This window comes from Hippocampus bargibanti, linkage group LG04, assembly GCF_051943395.1.
Source record: "Hippocampus bargibanti isolate YZ-2025 linkage group LG04, ASM5194339v1, whole genome shotgun sequence".
NCBI classification, from domain to species: domain Eukaryota; kingdom Metazoa; phylum Chordata; class Actinopteri; order Syngnathiformes; family Syngnathidae; genus Hippocampus; species Hippocampus bargibanti.
In genome coordinates, this window is record NC_142737.1 from 2,597,261 (window position 1) to 2,616,764 (window position 19,504).

Consider the following 19,504-nt stretch of genomic DNA (forward strand, 5'->3'; position numbering starts at 1 on the left):
GAAATTGGGTTCCCACAGAGAAAATCCCTCACACACCTCGTCCTCACCATATAGCAAAAACGTGTAAGTGTGTGTGTGTGTGTGTGTGTGTGTGTGTGTGTGTGTGTGTGTGTGTGTGTGTGTGTGTGTGTGTGTGTGTGTGTGTGTGTGTGTGTGTGTGTGTGTGTGTGTGTGTGTGTGTGTGATGCTTCACCTTCACACGAGTAAAGAGCAGTGCAGCAGTGGAGCTGGACTGCATGAATCAGCAACTTGATCGCAAAACAAGTCATGCCATTTCCCGCATACTAGTCAGCGATTGCTTGATTTGAATTTTAATTTGTTCACACTCGATATTCATCGTTGCTGCTTCAAATGAACGGAAATCACATTGTTTGTTAGTTTTTTTACCGCTCCACAAAGTGTCCTTGACAGTTTTGAAAGGCGCTTAGAAATTAAATGTATTTTATTGTAATTAAATGTAAACAGCAAAATCCTTCACTGAATCACAATGGTGAGACGAGGTTCAATTTGGACCGTTCGTACAATAGACTTCTTCGGCAACATAGGCTTAGTTACGCTGATGAGATGATACCAGATCAAATGGGGAAATCAGGCCAGTCGTAGACCCCATACTCAGTCAGGACAATAGAAGTAATCAGTGTAGCCGCATTGAGTACTCCTCTACTCCCCCCAACCTGAGAGCAGGGACCAATCATAGCAGAGTCTGGCACCGCCACATCTGGACAGTAGGGATATATATATATATATATATATATATATATATATATATATATATATATATATATATATATATATATATATATATATATATACATACAGTAAAGTCTCGTTATATCGATATTCAAGGGAGTCCGAAAAAATATCGATATAACCGGGACTATCGATATATCCGACCCTGTTTGCATGTAATTTTCTCCGTGCGTGCATAGAAATAGTATCGATATAACCGGGACTATCGATATATCCGATATCGATATAACGAGACTTTACTGTGTGTATATATATATATATATATATATATATATATATACACTGTGTGTGTGTGTGTATATATATATATATATATATATATATATATATATATATATAAAGTAAAGTCTCGTTATATCGATATCGGATATATCGATAGTCCCGGTTATATCGATACTATTTCTATGCACGCACGGAGAAAATTACATGCAAACAGGGCCGGATATATCGATAGTCCCGGTTCTATCGATATTTTTTCGGACTCCCTTGAATATCGATATAACGAGACTTTACTGTATATATATAGGGCTGATACTACCAGCAAAAGATTTTAGTTAGCTGACAAAGCCTCTTGAATAAGAAGCGAAACATACGACACCTTCAACAAGTACAGATGACGGCTGAAGAAACCTTTTCAACGATAAATGTATTATTATTATTATTATTATTATTATTATTATTATTATTATTATTATTATTATTATTATTATAAAAACAGCGTCACAGTGACACTGAGCTGCAGAAAGATTAGCATTTTAGCGGAGGATAAAGAATATATGCCCGCGTCGATCGTATCATAACTGTGAGTCATTTCTTCAGCAACAACAAACTATGGGTGAAACAACAGAGCAGTTTGCTGGAGCACATCAAGAAACGGTGACAAATGTAGTCGAGGAGGAGGAGATCTGGCCAAACAGGACAATCGAGATTAGCAATGAGATAGTGTCAAGATGTGTATGCTTTCCTTTCAAATTTTGATTTGAGTTTAAAAAAATAAATGGTATGATGAACTCAAGTATGACAACAGTGACAGGCTATTTTCATCGACCGTATTTTCTGCACTATAAGAAATATTTTATTTCAAAAGTTGACCATGCATGCACCTCATGCGGTGCGCCTTATGTATGGAAAACATTTTAAAATATGTCAGTCATTGAAGCTGACCCTTATAATGCGGTGCATCTTAAGTATGTAAAAGGTTTTTAAATATGTTATTCATTGAAGGTCCGCTTTATAATCCGGGCCGCTTTATAGTCTGGAAAATATGGTAATTTGATAGTCCCAAAAATACAGTGATACCTCGGTTTACGAACCCTTTGGTTTACGAACTTTTTGGTTTACGAACGCTAAATTTATGAAAATTTTCCCTTGGCACATGAACTATTTTTCGGGATATACACAGACCGCCACAATGAGTGATGTGTCGTTCGCGAACAAGCCTGTTCTCCGAACAAGAAAATGGCAGCCGACTCATTTTTGTCCTCTAGTCCCCGCCCCCAGACTCGTTTCAACTTTGATTGTTCAAAGGCAGAATGTAGACTGCAAGGTTAAAATTCCCATCAATCAGGCTCCACAAATAACCCGCATACACTTGATGCAAAAAGCGATCAACCCAGCTAAACAGAACACAATTGATGAGGAACAAGGTAAAATTATCGCAGAAAAAGCACTTACAAGGTGTGCCTTATAGTCCAGGAAATATGGTGATTTGCAACGAGAACCATTTTGATATGGTGACAGAAGATTGGATTTACTTGAACAATTTTAGAAAATAATTGTTCATTTTGGGGCCCTTAACCCATTTACGGTGAGCATGTTCATATGAATAGAGATAAATTCATTAAAAAAGATCAAAATAAAATCCAAACATAGTATCAAATAGGTTGAAACAGAGTATATAATTAACAATAACATAATTGCATGTAATTAACAGTAATTAATGTGGCAAAAAAAACAATATTAATGTATTCAAAAATGCTATATGAACTCGCTCGGCGTAAATGGGTGAATTAAAAATAATAAATCCTCAAAAAGGTAAAGGCAAATTAAAACGCACAATTTCCTTTTTTTCGACATAAAAAAATTACATGTGAATCAGCTACTTGAGGTTAATGTTTACAGTTTAGCCTTTCATTTTGGCCAAATCTAATCATATTGTTTTGCTCCATTTTGACTAAAATTCTTCCTAAAAAAGTGTATTTAATATTACTCTAGGTCACTTAAATTGTCATTCTACTGGACTGTAATTCTATAATTAAAATGTATAGCGTAGAACGCAAGTTACATGAGCATCGTAATCGAATTAAATGTTTATATACAAGCCAATCTTAAAGAACACATGAAAAAAACATGTCTAAGTTAAATACAAACTGAGCTATCTATTAGCTATCTATCTAGCTTGCTATATAGCTAGCCACCTAGCTAATTGAGTCAGGAAACATATTAACTATCTAGCTAGCTAGGTATCTATTAGCCATCTATCTATCTAGCTTGCTATCTATTAGCTATATAGCTAGCTGCCTAGCTATTTGAGTCAGGAAACATATTAGCTAGCTATCTATCTATCTAGCTATCTATTATCTATGTAGCTAGCTACCTAGCTATTTGAGTCAGGAAACATATTAGCTAGCTAGCTCGCTATTAGCTGTCTAGCTATCTAGTAGCGAGCTAGCTTTCTATCTTTTTGCGTTACCTCCAGGTTGAGTGAACGCTGGCGCGTGTGGCTGCCGCTGCACACCCACAGAAAAAAAAAATAACCTGTGACTGTAAAGTGACCTTGAGAGTTTTGAAAGGCGCTTAGAAATGAAATGGATTATTATTATTATTATTATTATTATATAGCTAGCTGCATAGCTATTTGAGTCAGGAAACATATTAGCTAGCTAGCTAGATATCTATTAGCCATCTATATATCTAGCTTTCTATCTATTAGATATATAGCTAGCTACCTAGCTATTTGAATCAGGAAACATATTAGCTATTTAGCTAGCTAGCAATCTATTAGCTGTCTAGCTATATATTAGCTAGCTTTCTATCTTTTTGAGTTACTTCCGGGTTGAGTGAATGCATAATGAGGATATCTAAGGTCCCTTTGTATACCACTAAGGGAGCACCTTTTGTACTTGTGTCATTCTGCTCACGCTCTTAAATACCTGAATTAGAAAATTGCCTTCCATTTTGGGACTTTTTGAAATACATTTTCCCTTGAATTTTTGAACAATTAAGAAACTGAGTAAATGTCAATTTGGGTCATTTAAAATGAATGCGTGGCTTCTATTTTGAGTTACTTTAAACACAGGTGAGCCTTCAATTTTGAGTTAATAAAAAACAAGAGTGAACCTTCCGTTTTATAAATTAGAAGACAATTTGAGGGGCCATTTTGAGCATATTTTCAGCTCCACTTAGAGTCAATTGTGACGAGGACAATACCTCCATTTTCAGATAACGAAAGCACAGGTGAACCTTGCACATTATGTCAAATATAATGTTAATAAAGATTCCATTTATGTTATATTTAAAATATTGTTTGGCTTAATTAAAAAATACGCAGGTGAACCCATTATTTGGGGGGAATTTGAAAAAAGGGTTATTGTGCTTCCACTGGTGGAGACAGCGAGCCCGCCCGCGCACACACACACACACCTACACAAACTTTATTTAACAAAAATAAATAAACAGACAAATGTCGTCCTTACCTGTCGCTTGTCAAAGTGTTCCCTCTCGGCCCCGAGGTTAGCTTCAGACCGCCTCGTCTTTACCCTCGTCGAGATGGAGTTCATCCTGCCCTTCCGATGCGGACTCAAACGTCCTGAATCCCCATAAAATCAAAATCAACAAGGGCGCTAGCAGTGGTTCGCGTCGCAATGCGCGCGCGGTCCTTTGACGTCGTCGTCGTGTTCTTTAGCGATGACCAAACATTCCCAATCCGCCTCTGCGGTGATGAAACGCGGCCAAAAGGAGGAAGCGTAGCCGGTCTGCCTTGTTCAGTGTACGGATGATCCTCCCCCCCTCCAAAAGGTGGACGAGCCCATCATGACGTCATTTGCCTCCCACGTGCCACCGCCTCTTTTGCATTTCGTGACTTTTTTCTATTTAGATTTTTTGTTATTTTAGTCCTTTAACTATTAAGTACACGTGTACTTTACTTTTAAATGTATTTGAGTTATTTATTTTTATTTAAAAACTCGTCCCGCACCATTGTACATTACACTTGCGGGACAGACGATTACGTCACAACATCCAAAATTCGGTCAGTTTACAAGATTTGTCGATATTACGGAAACCAAACACAAACTACAGATTTCACTGACTTTATTCTGTCCAAACACAATTTAGTTCATTACGAAAACTAAAAAAAACTACATTATTGTAAAATTGACTGTTCGTTTCTAGGTAGGTGTTGCTAGGCAGAATTGACGGGCAATTACAATAATAATAATACATTTAATTTCTAAGCGCCTTTCAAACCTGTCAAGTTCAATTTTACAGTCACAGGATATTTTTTTCTGTGGGTGAGCGGCGGCAGCCACACGCGCTAGTGTTCACTCAACCCGGAAGATACTCAAATAGGTAAAAGGCTAGCTAGCTAGCCAATCGTTAGCCAACACATATCAAGATAGATAGCCAGCCAGCAAGATAGTGAATAGATGTAGCTAGATAGACAGCCAACTAAATAGTGAATTTAGTTACTTTTCATAAAATAGCCACACAAATAAGGCTTTTTAAAAATAGACTAGTTTAGGGAGAAGAGTAAAACTGTGTTTTGGCGTTTAGCAAAATAATCTCACCATATTCCAGGTTCTGTTTTTTTGTCTTTTTTTATAGATACATGCCATACTTGTCAAATTGTATGTTCTTATCATTTCAAATAATGTACGGCGTACTACAACTTTTATACGGCAAACCAGCAAAAGTAATCCTCAATTATTTATACAGCCTATTTATATTTTTTTCTTGCTGCGTACCGTCGGATTGATTAAGGCACAATGTGCGCATGCGCAATAAACCGTCTGGATTTCCGCGTTTTTTTATTTCAAATAACGTACGGCGTACTATAATTTATACGGGAATTGTAATCATTTATAATGGAAGCTATTAGCTAAGGTTGACAGGTATGACATGCGCAAATTAATACATAATTCTGGCTAAATAAGACAACCAAAATTAAATGACTTCGCTCTCACTTTGGGTTGTACGACTTTTAGAACCCCTTGATTCGAGTGCACAAGTGTACCTAATCAAGGGAACCATTTGGAGCCATGTCTGTCGTGAACACGTCAAACTTGAATTTCACGTTCATCGGCGATGGGGTGGAGCAGCCGGCATGGCATGCAATGCAGTTTGTTCCTGTCTGGACGCAGGTCAAAGAAATGAACGCACGAACACACACGCACGCGCAGTGTCAACACAAGTTCCAACTGGCTTTGTCACATTTTTTTCCCAGCAAAGTAAATGCAGTAGTGTGTCACATACCGGTGCTAAATTGTGACGCATCATTGGATAATGGTTATTTTAAGACCGTTTGCCCCTGGGCAATAAAGTTGCTTTGAAGTTGTTGCCAAATGTCGCGAAAATGCATGTGCGTTACTTTAATAGTTCTGAACGCGATTAAAATGGGGCGCAAATTGAAGCTAGCCGCGGTGGATAAACAACGAAGTGTTATTCTGGGGCAGAAAGTCACGGAAGTGAACTGGAATGTTATTTTTACAGAGTAATACTGACGCCTATTGGCGGTTATAGGTACTACTAGATTAAATAAATTGCAACAATCTACTGGAATTAAATATGTACTGTACAGTGTAGTGTTGTTTTTAATGGTATTGTTGGTTTAAGGTTTTTCTTAATTGATATTTCATTCATTGATTAGGACCGAGAAGACAGATATTTTCTGGGGGCACAGTAGGGTCCAATTAAGCGGCTTTTTTAACCGCGTGGTGTCAGTATTTTTTTTATCGGTTCGTTTTCTGGCAGTGGTGTACAAAGCACGTTGGTAGGTGGGTGGGGGGCGTTTAGGAGTGTATAAGAAGGAAGTTTTGCGTAACCAGGTTGAATCCAGATCCAGGGTTATTATACATCGTGATTTATCCGTGTAGTTTTTGTAAAGTTCCGTTTTGACCTGTTTTTTTTTTTTTTTAATCAAATCTTAGTTTTAAATAATTTTACAGCCGTTTTTTATTTGTTGAGATTGCTACGTTTTAGATTTGAAAAAGTAAAATTTGTAGGAGTATTAATATATTTTTATATGTATATTTTAAATATAATCTTTTTATTAGTTGTACTAAGTTCATCCTGTCTATTTGATATGTAATTTAAAACGGATTCTTTTCTTCCAGACAGTGTGTTGTAGGTGTTCAAATATCTGACGTTTCGGCGTATACTTCCGCCTTCGTCAGAGTGTCACGGATGTTGTTGTGACGTGCATTTTTTCAGCTGGTGTTTCTAAAGGGGGCGTGACTTGACTGTCAGATCTGAAATCTGACGCCTCCGGACACGTTGTGTCCATAAAATCACTTCAAATGACTTCTACTGAGTGTATTTTAAAAAGATTCCACCGCATATAGCTATATTTTACGTTTTAAGACTTGCGCTGAATATATAGGGAAGTCTTGTTTTCGAGTTGAAGTGACGTCACATTTGGAACGCCCCCTGACCGAGAAAGCGACACAATGCATTTTGGGGTACTTTGTTTATCTGAAAACTTCGTGTTGATGGCGAAATTAGAAGGAAAACACATAAATAACGCGATGGTGAATCGTTGTGTGTTACACCAAGACTATTTGAGATTAGTTGACACAAATTCCCAGCAGATAAATCAGCCCATTTCCAATGGAGCTTGTGCGCCATCTTGTCCATTTTTTTGGGACGCTACATTGGAGTCCTGACGGCTCGAATTGATACGCAAGTACTTCTGCTTTTCTCTTCAGAACTATTTGAATCATATTCATAACTGGATGAGTAACAAGAAAGCATCTTCTCCGAATCTGAAGCCATTGTTTTGATTCTAGAGCAGTGTCTCAAACTCACGGCCCAAATGTGGCCCCCAAAAGAATATTTTGCGGCCCGCCTTGATATGAAAGATTAATGTGAGTGATTGATATGAATGAAAATTGTGTGTGGAGCTGAACAAGTAGGCACGAGAAGCCATGTTTAGGACAGTTCATGTTCAATATTTTCTTTATGTTAAGAAAGTTAAAGGTTTAAGAACTGTGAATACAGACATTTGAAACTTCATTAAAATAATTAGTTTTCCTGTGTTTTTTTTCAGTCGTCTGTATCTGCCTTATGATCATTATAATTAATTCATTTATTTATTACTGGTTAATTTATTTTTCATTCATTTAATTCATTTTTTTGTGTGTTAAAAATAAAGATTTTGAGAACATTGGAATGTTTGTGATTTTCTTGTGGAAATCCTGATGCGGCCCAGCCTCACCCAGACTCTGCCTCCAGCGGCCCCCGGGTAAATTGTGTTTGAGACCCCTGGTCTAGAGCGAGGTAAGACGTCCTGGCGTGACGTCACGAACAAGGGGGCGGGACCTTCTGAAACTGGCCATTTCCGGTTTCATTTTGAAGTAGTTTTGGGACACTTCAAGTCATTTTTATTGGTGTTTTGCATTTGACTAAAAATATCAGGATGCATGTTTTGGGTATTTTAGATGCTATAAAACACAGGTGTCAAAGTCAAGGCCCGCGGGCCAAATCCGGCCCGCCACATGGCTTCAAATGACTTCGACTCATTTTTTTCGGCCCATATAGCTATATTATACGAAAGCAAATCAAACTTGTTAAATTCCATGATGATTGCTAAAATCTGAGGCAAAAAAGACGCATTTCCATCATATTTTTGCTGTACTGTTTTTTTGATGTCAACCCCAAGCTCCGTGGAAGGAATAAAAGTGATTATTCTTGACTTCAGATTTGAAAACGAGTTATTCATGACACGGAATAAATTATTTAATCGATTGGCTGTGTGCTCTATATGTAAACTATTTGAAGGAATTTAAACATTCTAATGGCTTTCCCCAAACTATTTGAATCATATTCATAACGGATGTCGAGAGGAAACCATAACTACAATGTGGCCCGTGGCAAAAATGACTTTGACACCCCTGCTATAAAATGTCAGTTAGGAAACAAAAAAAAGTGTCGGTTGTCCTTTAAATGTATTATTATTATTATTCTAATCTCATTCCTGAAAATGCTTTTTCCCGATCTGTAATAAGTGACCTCCATCGCGCTTTCCCATCCAATCTCTCTTTGCGTTTTCACACACTGCGTTGAGACCTTAGTCATCACAGAACAACCCCCTCCCCCGACAAAAAAAAAGCAGAAGCAACCCAAGGGGGAGGGGGTTTCCTGTGCTAGGTGACACCAAAGTGACTAAAAGCGAAGCCAAAAGCGTTTCCCTGGCTTGCGTGTGCCTTTTCATTCCCTCCACCGGCATGCACTGCAACTTCACCACGACCCTCCTGGTGCGGATGCTTCCCACCATCCTGTCGGTGGAGTTCATCCTGGGGTCGGTGAGCAACGGTTTGGCCTTATGGATCTTCTGCTTCCACCTGCGCCCTTGGAAAAGCAGCACGGTGCTGCTTTTCAACTTGGCCGTGGCGGATTTCCTGCTCAACATGATCCTGCCTTTCCGCGCCAGCTACTACAGCTCGGGCGTCAAGTGGCGCTTCGGCGAGACGCTGTGCAACGCCTCGCAGTTCATGCTGGCGCTCAACCGCACGGGGAGCACTATGTTCCTCATGGCCGTCGCCGTGGACCGCTACGTCCGCGTGGTGCACCCGCATAGCCGCCTCAACTCCCTGAGCCTCTCCAAAGCTACGTTGGGCGCGGCGGCGCTGTGGTTACTCACCGTGTGCATGACGGCTAACGCCCTGGGCCTGCAGAACTTGCGTTGGGACTACTGCGAGAGCTTCCTGGTGGAGACTTCATCCAAGGGAAACCGGTTATGGCACAAGTTTAACTTTCTTTTCTCCTGTTGGATGCCGCTGCTGGTGATTCTCTTCTGCACGGCGCGGATCGTCGGGCAACTGCGGGGGAGGCAGATAAGCCAGCAAGCAAAGATCAAAAAGGCTTTGTGGTTCATCACCGTGGTGGTGGTCCTTTTCGCCATCTGCTTCTTGCCTAGTAACGTCGCCCAGCTGCTCATCTGGATCAAAACGCAAGAGGCGGTGAAGACCCTGCAGGAATCGGAGGTGTGCGACGCCATGGATGACCTCACTGTGGTTTTCTACATGACGGTCAGTTTGACTTATCTCAACAGCGCCTTGGACCCGGTGGTCTACTACTTCTCCAGCCCCACTTTCAAGAACATCTGCAGGAAGTCGCTCAACTTGCCATCGGGGGAGAACACTGAAAGTACAGACAAGAAGACCCGGGAGACCGGATCGCACTCCTGTAGCCAGATTTAGAGATGTTATTTCTGAATAACATCTCTAAAATTGACTACTGTATTTTCCGGTGTATAAGGCGCACCCCCAATGAATGGTGTATGTTCAATTTTTTTCCATATATAAGGCGCACCGGATGAATGAATGAATGAAAAACGTTTTCCAAATATAATATAGAAATATATAAAAGTTTCCAAATACAGTGATACCTTGGCTTACAAACTTAATTGGTTCCCCGACAGTGTGTAAGGCGAAAAGTATGTATCCCAAAAAAATAATTTCCTATAGGAAACCATTAAAATGAGAATAATCCGTTCCCAGGTCCCCATAAAACATTTTCTACTAAATAACCCGTAAAACTACACAACATATACTTTATTTTATGTATAATAAATGTGTTATTGTTTTGTAATGAAAGAAATACACTGCACTGTATAATAAAGTTGTTATTTACATTTGTGATGGTCGTTGATGGCCTGATGGAATGCGGTGGGAGGAGGTAGGAATTGCTGTTTGGAAGGAGAGTCACATTCCAAAAGGACTGTAATTAAAGAAATAAACCGCACTGTATAATAAAGTCGTTTTATTTACCTTTGTGATGGTCGTTGATGGCTTCATGGAATGGAGTGCCCGGTTTCATCAGCATTAAACACTTGATGAAGAACGTAGCCTTCTTTCACCATCTTGAGGAAGGATCCCTTGTAGGTGCTTTCTCTGCAATAAGTTTACCTAGTTCCTCATCAATTGTGTTCTGTTTAGCTGGGTTGATAGCTTTTTGTATCAAGTGTACAGATGGCTTGTGCGGGTTATTAGTGGAGACTGATTGATGGGAATTTTAACCTTGCAGTCTACACTCTGTCTTTGAACTATCAAAGTTGAAACAAGTCCAAATTTCACTGTTTTCTTTCCATTTTGTCACACTCTCTCTGTCATCTGCCTATCTCTTTAATGTTTAACCCCCCCCCCCCCACCCACTGCTGCGTTCTTGACCAATCACATGGCTTTAACCGACGACTGGGGGCGGGAAATAGAGGACCAAAACAAGCCAGCTGCCATTTTCTTGTTAGTAGAACGGGCTCGTTCACGAACGACACATTACTCATTGTGGTAGCTCCGTGTGTATCCTGAAAAATAGTTAGTATGCCAAGGTAAAATTTTCATACATTTAACGTTCGGAAACTGAAAAGTTTGTAAGCCAAGGGGTTCGTAAACCAAGGTATCACTGTACAGGTAACCGTTCCGACCAACCAGTCGCAAGTCAAAATGGTTGTAAGTCGAAATACATTCATAATGTTGAATAGAGATTCGTAGGCTAAATGACTCGCAAACTTCCCCCCCTCTGGTGACATCACCATCGATTGCAGTGCGAGAGTGAGATGCTGGCCAAAATTGTTGTACGCGTTGCCGGCCTGCTAGCACGTTGCGGTGCCAGGAGTAGAATTAACATTTTTTTAAAAGTGTTTGGAGGTCGTGGTTGTTAGTACGGGTGGTCGTAAGTCGAGCCGGTCGTAAGTCAGATGTTACCTGTATAAGGCACACGACATTATAAGGCGACACAGGAAATGGAATTGGTGGCCGCTGACAGTAATTGTGAGACCTGTTGTGGCTCAATAGGGGCAGGGTAATTTTTTTTTAAGAAAATCAAGGCTTTTAGCGCCTTATTCACCCGAAAGTATGGTACTTGGGTTTGAAGAGACACATGAGTACAACATCCAAACAGAGACTGTCCACATTTTGAACCAAATGTGGTGATGGTATGAAATTAGCATTTAGTGTGAATGTTTCTTGATTTATTTATCTAGCTATCCAGCTACCTGGCTTGCTATCTCGCTAGCTAGCCTTTTGCTATCTAGCTCCCTGGCTGGCTATTTAGCCAGCTATATAGGTATCTAGCTGGCTGGCTAGCTATCTAGCTACCTATTGGATAGCTGGCTAGCTTTCTATCTATTTGAGTTTCCTTACGGGTTGAGTGAATGCTGGCGAGTGTGGCACCCGCTGCTCACACACAGAAAAACTTATCCTGTGACTGTAAAGTGACCTTGAGAGTTTTGAAAGGCGCTTAGAAATGAAATGTATTATTATTAATGATCAGACTCAAAACTCAAAAGAACGGGTTTTTATTTTTAGGCAAAGTAATACAAACTATTTTTTCCTCCACTTTCATTGCAAAAAATAAAAAATAAAAGTAAAATCCAACTTTACAAGCACGGAAATACAATAAAGCTCACGTTGTCGCGTCTAGCGTTGTTGTTTCATCACACTTAAATCACTCAAGAGATGGCAGCTACACGCTTCCTCTTTAAGTGCGGGGGTCACACCTTCAAAAGTGACGCATTTCACAGAAAATAAAATAAGCAATTCTCAGAAAACTCGCTTAGACACAAGATGCTAGTACTTCAATGAAATAACTAAAAAGTGCCTTCACCTAAAACACTATACAAAGACCAATGAAATATATACAGTGATACATTGGCTTCAGAACTTAATTGGTTCCCAGACAGTGTGTAAGGCGAAAAGTGCGTATACCAAAAAATAATTTCCCATAGGAAACCATTAAAATCAGAATAATCCGTTTCCAGGTCTCCATAAAACATAATTTTCTAATCCTTAAAACTACACACAATGTACCTTATTTTCTTTATAATAAATGTGATATGGTATTATAATTAAAGAAATAAACTGTACAGTATAATAAAGTCGTTTTACTTACCTTTGTGATGATCGATGGTGGCTTGATGGAATGGAATGGCCGCTTTCATCAGCATTAAACACTTGATGAGGAACGTAGCCTTCTTCTTTCACCATCTTGAGGAATGATCCCTTGTCGGTGCTTTCTCTGCCATAATTTTACCTAGTTCCTCATCAATTGTGTTCTGTTTAGCTGGGTTGATCGCTTTTTGCATCAAGTGTACAGATGGCTTGTGCAGGTTATTTGTGGAGCCTGATTGATGGGAATTTTAACCTTGCAGTCTACACTCTGCTCCTGAATCAAAGTTGGAACCAGTCAAAATTTCAGTTTTGTCTCCATTTTCTCACTCTCTCTGTCTCTTTAATGTTTAAACCTCCTCCCCTCACTGCTGCGTTCTTGACCAATCACGTGGCTTTAACTGAAGTTGGGCGGGGAATGGAAGACAAAAGTGAGTCGGCTACCAATTTCTTGTTAGAAACGGGCTCGTTTGCGAACGACACATCACTCATTGTGGCGGTCCGCGTGTATCCCGAAAAATAGTTCGTGTGCCAAGGTAAAATTTTCATAAATTTAACGTTCGTAAACCGAAAAGTTCGTTCGTAAGCCAAGGGATTCGTAAACCGAGGTATGACTGTATTTTTGGGACTATCAAGTTACCATATTTTCCAAACTATAAGGCGCATCTTGAATGAATGACATATTTAAAAACTTTTTCCATATGTATAAGGTCACCTTTTGCAAAAATAAAATGGAGGCTTCTAGGTGCGCATTGTAGTGCGGAAAATACGGTACTTTACATTTTTTGAAAAAAAAAAATCAGTTTTCAGGTGTTGGATTCATTTTTCAGCAGTTTACATGTTCTGACATGGCGACTCGCCTGTATCCTAAAAAGGAGGATCAGCCTTAAACCAGAGTAAGACGGCAAGAATCTTACTTTCCAATACCATGGTTAACCATGGAAACATTTATTTGAACAGGAAACAAAGATAAGATTACAAAATTACAATGTTAGTAACGATGAGGCGAAATTCACATTTCATTAAACGTTCTGCAAAGTAAAAAGGTCCTGGAAGGGAAAAAAAAAGCATTCCATCTTAAGTACATACCAAAATGGCTGCCTGAGCTAACGTTAATGAATAGCAACTTTGAGGGATTTTTTTTATATAAAGAGGGGTGTGAAGGGTTTGTAGTTTTATGATTTATCATTAATAATTATTACCTGGAGGCCTGCGTTTGTGGCGTCGTTGTGCTCTTGGTGTTTCATGTATTCCTGAGCCAGCCGGCGTGCGTCATCTCGACTGAGGAGCACATGAAATCGTAAACGGTGGAACTTTCGAGACGATGGCGCTTTTATATTCTTTCTATTTATAACTATTTCATTGATTGTATTCTATTTGTGATTGTATTTCATTTAATATAGTACCTATGCTTGTCTGTGACTGTAAAGTGTCCTTGAAAGCTTTGAAAGGCGCTTAAAATGAAATATATTATTATTATTATTATTATTATTATTATTATTATTATTATTATTATTATTATTATTATTATTAATACTGTGCAGGATGGAAAATGCTTTTCTGGTCGGGTCTGAATAGACTCATGTGATTTGAATAATCAGAAAGAAAAGAAGTGTAAAGAATTGCTAAATCCGAGAGAGCAAGAACAAAAAAGACAACCGACACCTCCGGACAAGTTGCGTCCATAATTTGTTCAATCCATAATTTGTAAAATCATTTCAAATGACTTCTACTGAGCGTATTTCACAAAGATTCCACCGCATATAGCTATATTTTATGTTTTAAGACTCGCGCTGAATATTCAGGAAGTCTTGTTTTTGAGTTGGTGACGAGTCCTCACGTGACGTCACTGAAGGAACGCCCCTGACCGAAAAAAGGACACATTGTAGCAGTCCTTCCATCACGTCAATGCATTTGGCTTTGCTTGTTTGGTCTGAAAATCTCGTGTTGCACCAAAAAGCCGCCAGAAGAGGGCGACCAAGCTCCATGGAATGAATTAATCAGCCTGTGGAAACGGGCTGGTTAATTCCTTACATGGAGCTTTGTCGCGATTTTCTGCCTCTTTTTGGTGCTACATTTCCCGCACCCAGATACCTCAAAATGGCACGGAATAAATTCTTTCGATTGCAAACACGTATGCTTTCCTCTTCAGAACTATTTGAATCATATTCATAACTGAATGTGTAACAAGAAAGCATCTTCTCCGAATCTGAAGCCATTGTTTTGATTCTGGAGCAAGGCAAGAAGTCTTGGCGTGACATCACGAAGAAGGGGGTGGGACCTTCTGAAACGGGCCATTTCCGGTTTCATTTTTAAGTAGTTTTTGGACACTTTAACTCATTTTTATTGGTGTTTTGCATTTGACTAAAAATATCAGCCTGCGTGTTTTGGGTATTTTAGATGCTATAAAATGTTTTTCTGATGTCAATTAGGAAACCAAAAAATGGTGTCGGTTGTCCTTTAAAGCACCATTCACCGCAGTCGGTGTCTGTTGCGGCTTCGCACACCGTGTGAGCAGATGCCGATAAGGCAATCATAAAAAGTGGACATTTCTTATTTCGCAATCCACACCACAGCTGTGGTTACAGCAAATGTGACAAGTAAACACCCACGAGGCGAAAAGAAAACAGACTTACCGGTTTTGGTTGATCAGATGATTGATCAGGTCCTTCACTTGGTCCGGTTTGCCGTTGGTCACCATCCACTTTTTGATGTGCGTGAAGTGATTGGTCTTCACAAGCTTGAGATGTTGACCGTTTTGAGTCATGTACGTCAACACGGTGTCCCTGATCTGAAAAGTTGGAATATATGATCGAGTATTCCTGATTCGCCAATTCTCCTAGTCGTGTTTTTCCCTTATTCGCTGAAAAACTCACCTATCCGCATTTCTGTGCTTTTTAAAAACAAAACAGGAACAGGAAACTCGTGGAAAATAATTGAGAATTTGTCTGCTTTAGTCCACAATTTAATCCGAGATGCTAACACACGCTGACGAAGGTGACAAATGTTAACTAACAAGCCACGCCCCTTAAAGGCACACATTCAACACTCAAACGCTGCGGTACATGCACTAATTATAATATACAGTGATACCTTGGCTTACGAACTTAATTGATTCCCAGACAGAGTGCGTAAGGTGAAAAGTGTGTATCCAAAAAATAATTTCTTATAGGAAACCATTAAAATCAGAATAATCCGTTCCCAGGTCCCCATAAAACATAATTTTGTAAGCCTTAAAACTACACAAAATATATCTTATTTTATGTATAATAAATGTGCTATGGTATTATAATTAAGGAAATAAACTGTATTGTATAATAAAGTGGTTCTATTTACCTTTGTGATGGTCGTTGATAGCTTTTTGCATCAAATATACAGATGGCTTGTGCGGGTTGTTTGTGGAGCCTGATTGATAGGATATTTTAACCTTGCAGTCTACACCCTGCCTTTGAACTATCAAAGTTGAAATTCTCTCACTGTCGTCTGCCTGTCTCTTTAATGTTTACCACCTCCCCTCAATGCTGCGTTCTTGACCAATCACGTGGCTTTAACCGAAGACTGGGGGCCAGGAATAGAGGACAAAAACAGTCGGCTGCCATTTTCTTGTTAGGAGAACGGGCTCGTTCGCAAACGACACATCACTCATTGTGGCAACTCCGTGTGTATCCCAAAAAATAGTTTGTATGCCAAGTTAAAGTTTTCATAAATTTAACGTTCGTAAATCCAAAAGTTCAGAAGCCAAGGCGTTTGTAAACCGAGGTATCACTGTATTTGGAAGGGGAATGCTGGAATATAACTTAAATTATTTTAAACCTGTCTTGAGATTTATCATTTGGAATATTAATTGAGGTGCTGGGGTGGTCGGGAGGGGGTTTCTGCTATTCACTCAGCAGCTGAATTTCGATGATGTATTCTGAAACGCGACCAGCCGAATAATAATAATAATAATAATAATAATAATAATAATACTCTTATCGCACGTCTTCACCGTGTGAGAATCTTCACACCATCGGAGCGGTTCACAGCTCTTCGTTTCCTCTTTCGCAGCTTTACTCAATCAGGAGATGAATTTGCACAAATCATCCAATGTTTGACAAAAACAACACTTGTTGCTCGGCAACAGTAAATTCCTCGAAAGGGATGAAAATGACATTTAATCTAGATGATTATACTGTGGCGAGAAACGTCACCTGTGAGGGAATTCCAGCAAATTCTCCTGTATTCATGAGCTCCTCTTCCTGTTCCAGGACAGCGAGGGGGTCATGCACAGAAAGAAAGCCCTACAAACACAAATCGGTAATTTCAGCAATTGATCGGGGTTGGGGGCGGGGGGGATTCATGATTAAACTGTCATGAGGTGCAGTTGACATTTTGAATCCAAAATACAATGCAATACATACATGACGAAGTATTTTGCAAGGTAGGCGACCCCGCCCCTAAAAGTGTTCAAAAAGTCAATGAAAGTACAGAAAAACACAGTGGTGTCATGTCGAAATGTCAAAGTTAACGCGTTCACTGCCAGACGATGTGCAAAAAAATGTGTCCACTCCAGTGCCAGGGTTTTTGTCATTGTCACTTGAATTCCAGAACCAACAGAGTATTCAGTTTTAGAACTACAGAAGCATTCAATACAGCGTTAGAAACCTTAGATTCTCTTCTTTCAAAAGAGGTTAATTCCTAAGTTATATGGGTCTGGAGTTATCTGAGTATGAAATGGGGGCAGCTGTCCAAAATACAATACAATACATACTGTAACTGGCGGGTAAATTGTTATTGGTTGCCATGACAACACTATAACTGGCGGGTAAATTGTTATTGGTTGCCATGACAACACTATAACTGGCGGGTATATTGTCGCCGGTTGCCATGACAACACTATAACTGGCGGGTATATTGTCATTGGTTGCCATGGCAACAAAATATACCCACCAGCTCCACATACATATTGCTATATATAGGGCTTTAACAAAAAATGTAATGTATAATAATTATTATTATTATAATTATTATTATTATAATTATTATTATTATTCTGATGATGATTATGATGATTATTATTATTATTATTATTCTTAACAACAACTGAAGAAGGAACAAAGCGATAACATGGAAGAAAGGGAAATGTTGCCCCCTCGTGGAAGGGAAAAACATTGTCGGAGGTCTTACCAGAGCTTTATCGGCACCCCTGCAAGAAAAAACTAAAACCCGAACAAATTGGGAAATGGCGCTCAACCTCACACTTTTCAATTCTCGAATAAATTCGTGGATGGCAGTGAACAAGTTAAAATGCTTCGTACGCATCTCAAAAATTTCTACACGCGCAGCTAATCCATATTATCGCTATCCTGATTTGCATCGGATAACTTTGCTCATGGATGATCAGTCTGAATTAGCACCATTAAAAAAAAAAAAAAAAGTAAAAACACAACTTATTTGTCTTTGGCATGTTTCACCTGAACCTGTTGATCTTTTTTGGAGGCACAGGGGATGAGCAGGAGCGTTCCAAGAGCAAAAGCCAATAGATGGAATTGGGCGAAGCCTTTGGCGATCCCTATCAAGTCCATGCTTAACAACAACGGACACCTGAGGGATGAAAGCAAAACAAATCAGCAAATGAAAGTCTGCATCCCCGTGGTCGTGTATACGATGCATATAAAGACAAGAAAAGAGAGTGTACTTTAGAAGGAGAACAAAGTTCCTGGAGAATGTTGCTTGTTGATCCGCACTCAAGGGTAAAGAAGCTGAAACCAAGACAGGAATTATGGATGTTACGTTTGGAGAACGATGAAAGTTATTTTTTGCTTCCACTTCCTTAAAGTGATGTGATATGAAAGTCTCTTATTTTTAGACAGTGAGAAAATGAGAAGTGGAATTCAGAAATTCTTTGAAAGTGTGATTTTCAAGTGAAGATTATTTTCTTTCCATTGAAAAAAAACTTGGGGTCAAGTGTATCAACATTGACTACAGTAGAGTGATACCTCGGTTTACGAACGTTCTCCTTGGCTTACGAACTTTTCGGTTTACGAACGTGACATTTATGAAAATTTTATCTTGGCATCCGAACTTTTTTCGTACACGGAGCTGCCTCAATGAGTGATGTGTGGTTCGCGAACGAGCCTGTTCTTCTAACAACAAAAATGGCAGCCGACTGTTTTTGTCCTCTATTCCCTGCCCCCAGTCTTTGGTTACAGCCATGTGATTGGTCAAGAACACAGCAGTGAGGGGGGGTTGGTTTAAACATTAAAGAGACAGGCACACGACAGTGAGTTTCAATTTTGATAGTTCAAAGGCAGAGTGTAGACTGCAAGGTTAAAATTCCCATCAATCAGGCTCCACAAATAACCGGCACAAGCCATCTGTACTCTTGATGTAAAAAGCTATCAACCCAGCTAAACAGAATACAATTGATGAGGAACTAGGTACAATTATCACAGAGAAAGCACCTTCAAGGGATCATTCCTCAAGATGGTGAAAGAAGAAGGCTACGTTCCTCATCAAGTGTTTAATGCTGATGAAACCGGCCACTCCATTCCATCAAGCCATCAATGACCATCACAAAGGTAAATAAAACGACTTTATTATACAGTGCGGTTTATTTCTTTAATTACAGTCCTTTTGGAATGTGACTCTCCTTCCAAACAGCAATTCCAACC

The 19,504-nt window shown here is 39.4% G+C and overlaps 3 protein-coding genes across 3 annotated transcripts in view; 1 reads left to right on the forward strand and 2 right to left on the reverse strand.

Annotated features, from left to right (window-relative positions):
- The window catches only part of hip1rb (huntingtin interacting protein 1 related b), a 35,221-nt gene extending 30,485 nt beyond the window's left edge, over window positions 1-4,736 (reverse strand). Inside the window, exon 1 of the mRNA XM_088993531.1 lies at window positions 4,446-4,736. Within this exon, the coding sequence (XP_088849657.1) occupies window positions 4,446-4,529 (84 nt within the window). The 5' untranslated portion in view covers window positions 4,530-4,736. The remainder of the gene's footprint in view (window positions 1-4,445) is intronic.
- A 4,135-nt stretch (window positions 4,737-8,871) lies between these two features.
- On the forward strand, window positions 8,872-11,794 carry LOC148898714 (hydroxycarboxylic acid receptor 2-like). The gene has a single exon (XM_088993536.1). It carries the CDS (start codon window positions 9,192-9,194, stop codon window positions 10,164-10,166), a length of 975 nt encoding a protein of 324 aa, XP_088849662.1. The 5' UTR covers window positions 8,872-9,191; the 3' UTR covers window positions 10,167-11,794.
- Window positions 11,795-11,797: 3 nt separating this feature from the next.
- kntc1 (kinetochore associated 1) overlaps window positions 11,798-19,504 on the reverse strand; it is a gene marked incomplete at its 5' end in the record, with an annotated part of 60,982 nt that continues 53,275 nt past the window's right edge. Inside the window, 6 exons of the mRNA XM_088993533.1 lie at window positions 11,798-13,128; window positions 14,054-14,132; window positions 15,488-15,642; window positions 17,042-17,131; window positions 18,305-18,434; window positions 18,529-18,592. Of these exons, the coding sequence (XP_088849659.1) occupies window positions 13,048-13,128; window positions 14,054-14,132; window positions 15,488-15,642; window positions 17,042-17,131; window positions 18,305-18,434; window positions 18,529-18,592 (599 nt within the window). The remainder of the gene's footprint in view (window positions 13,129-14,053; window positions 14,133-15,487; window positions 15,643-17,041; window positions 17,132-18,304; window positions 18,435-18,528; window positions 18,593-19,504) is intronic.

What these genes read in the sequence shown, in the direction of transcription:
- LOC148898714 (XM_088993536.1), top strand. Translation starts at nt 9,192, where the DNA reads ATGCACTGCAACTTCACCACGACCCTCCTGGTGCGGATGCTTCCCACC.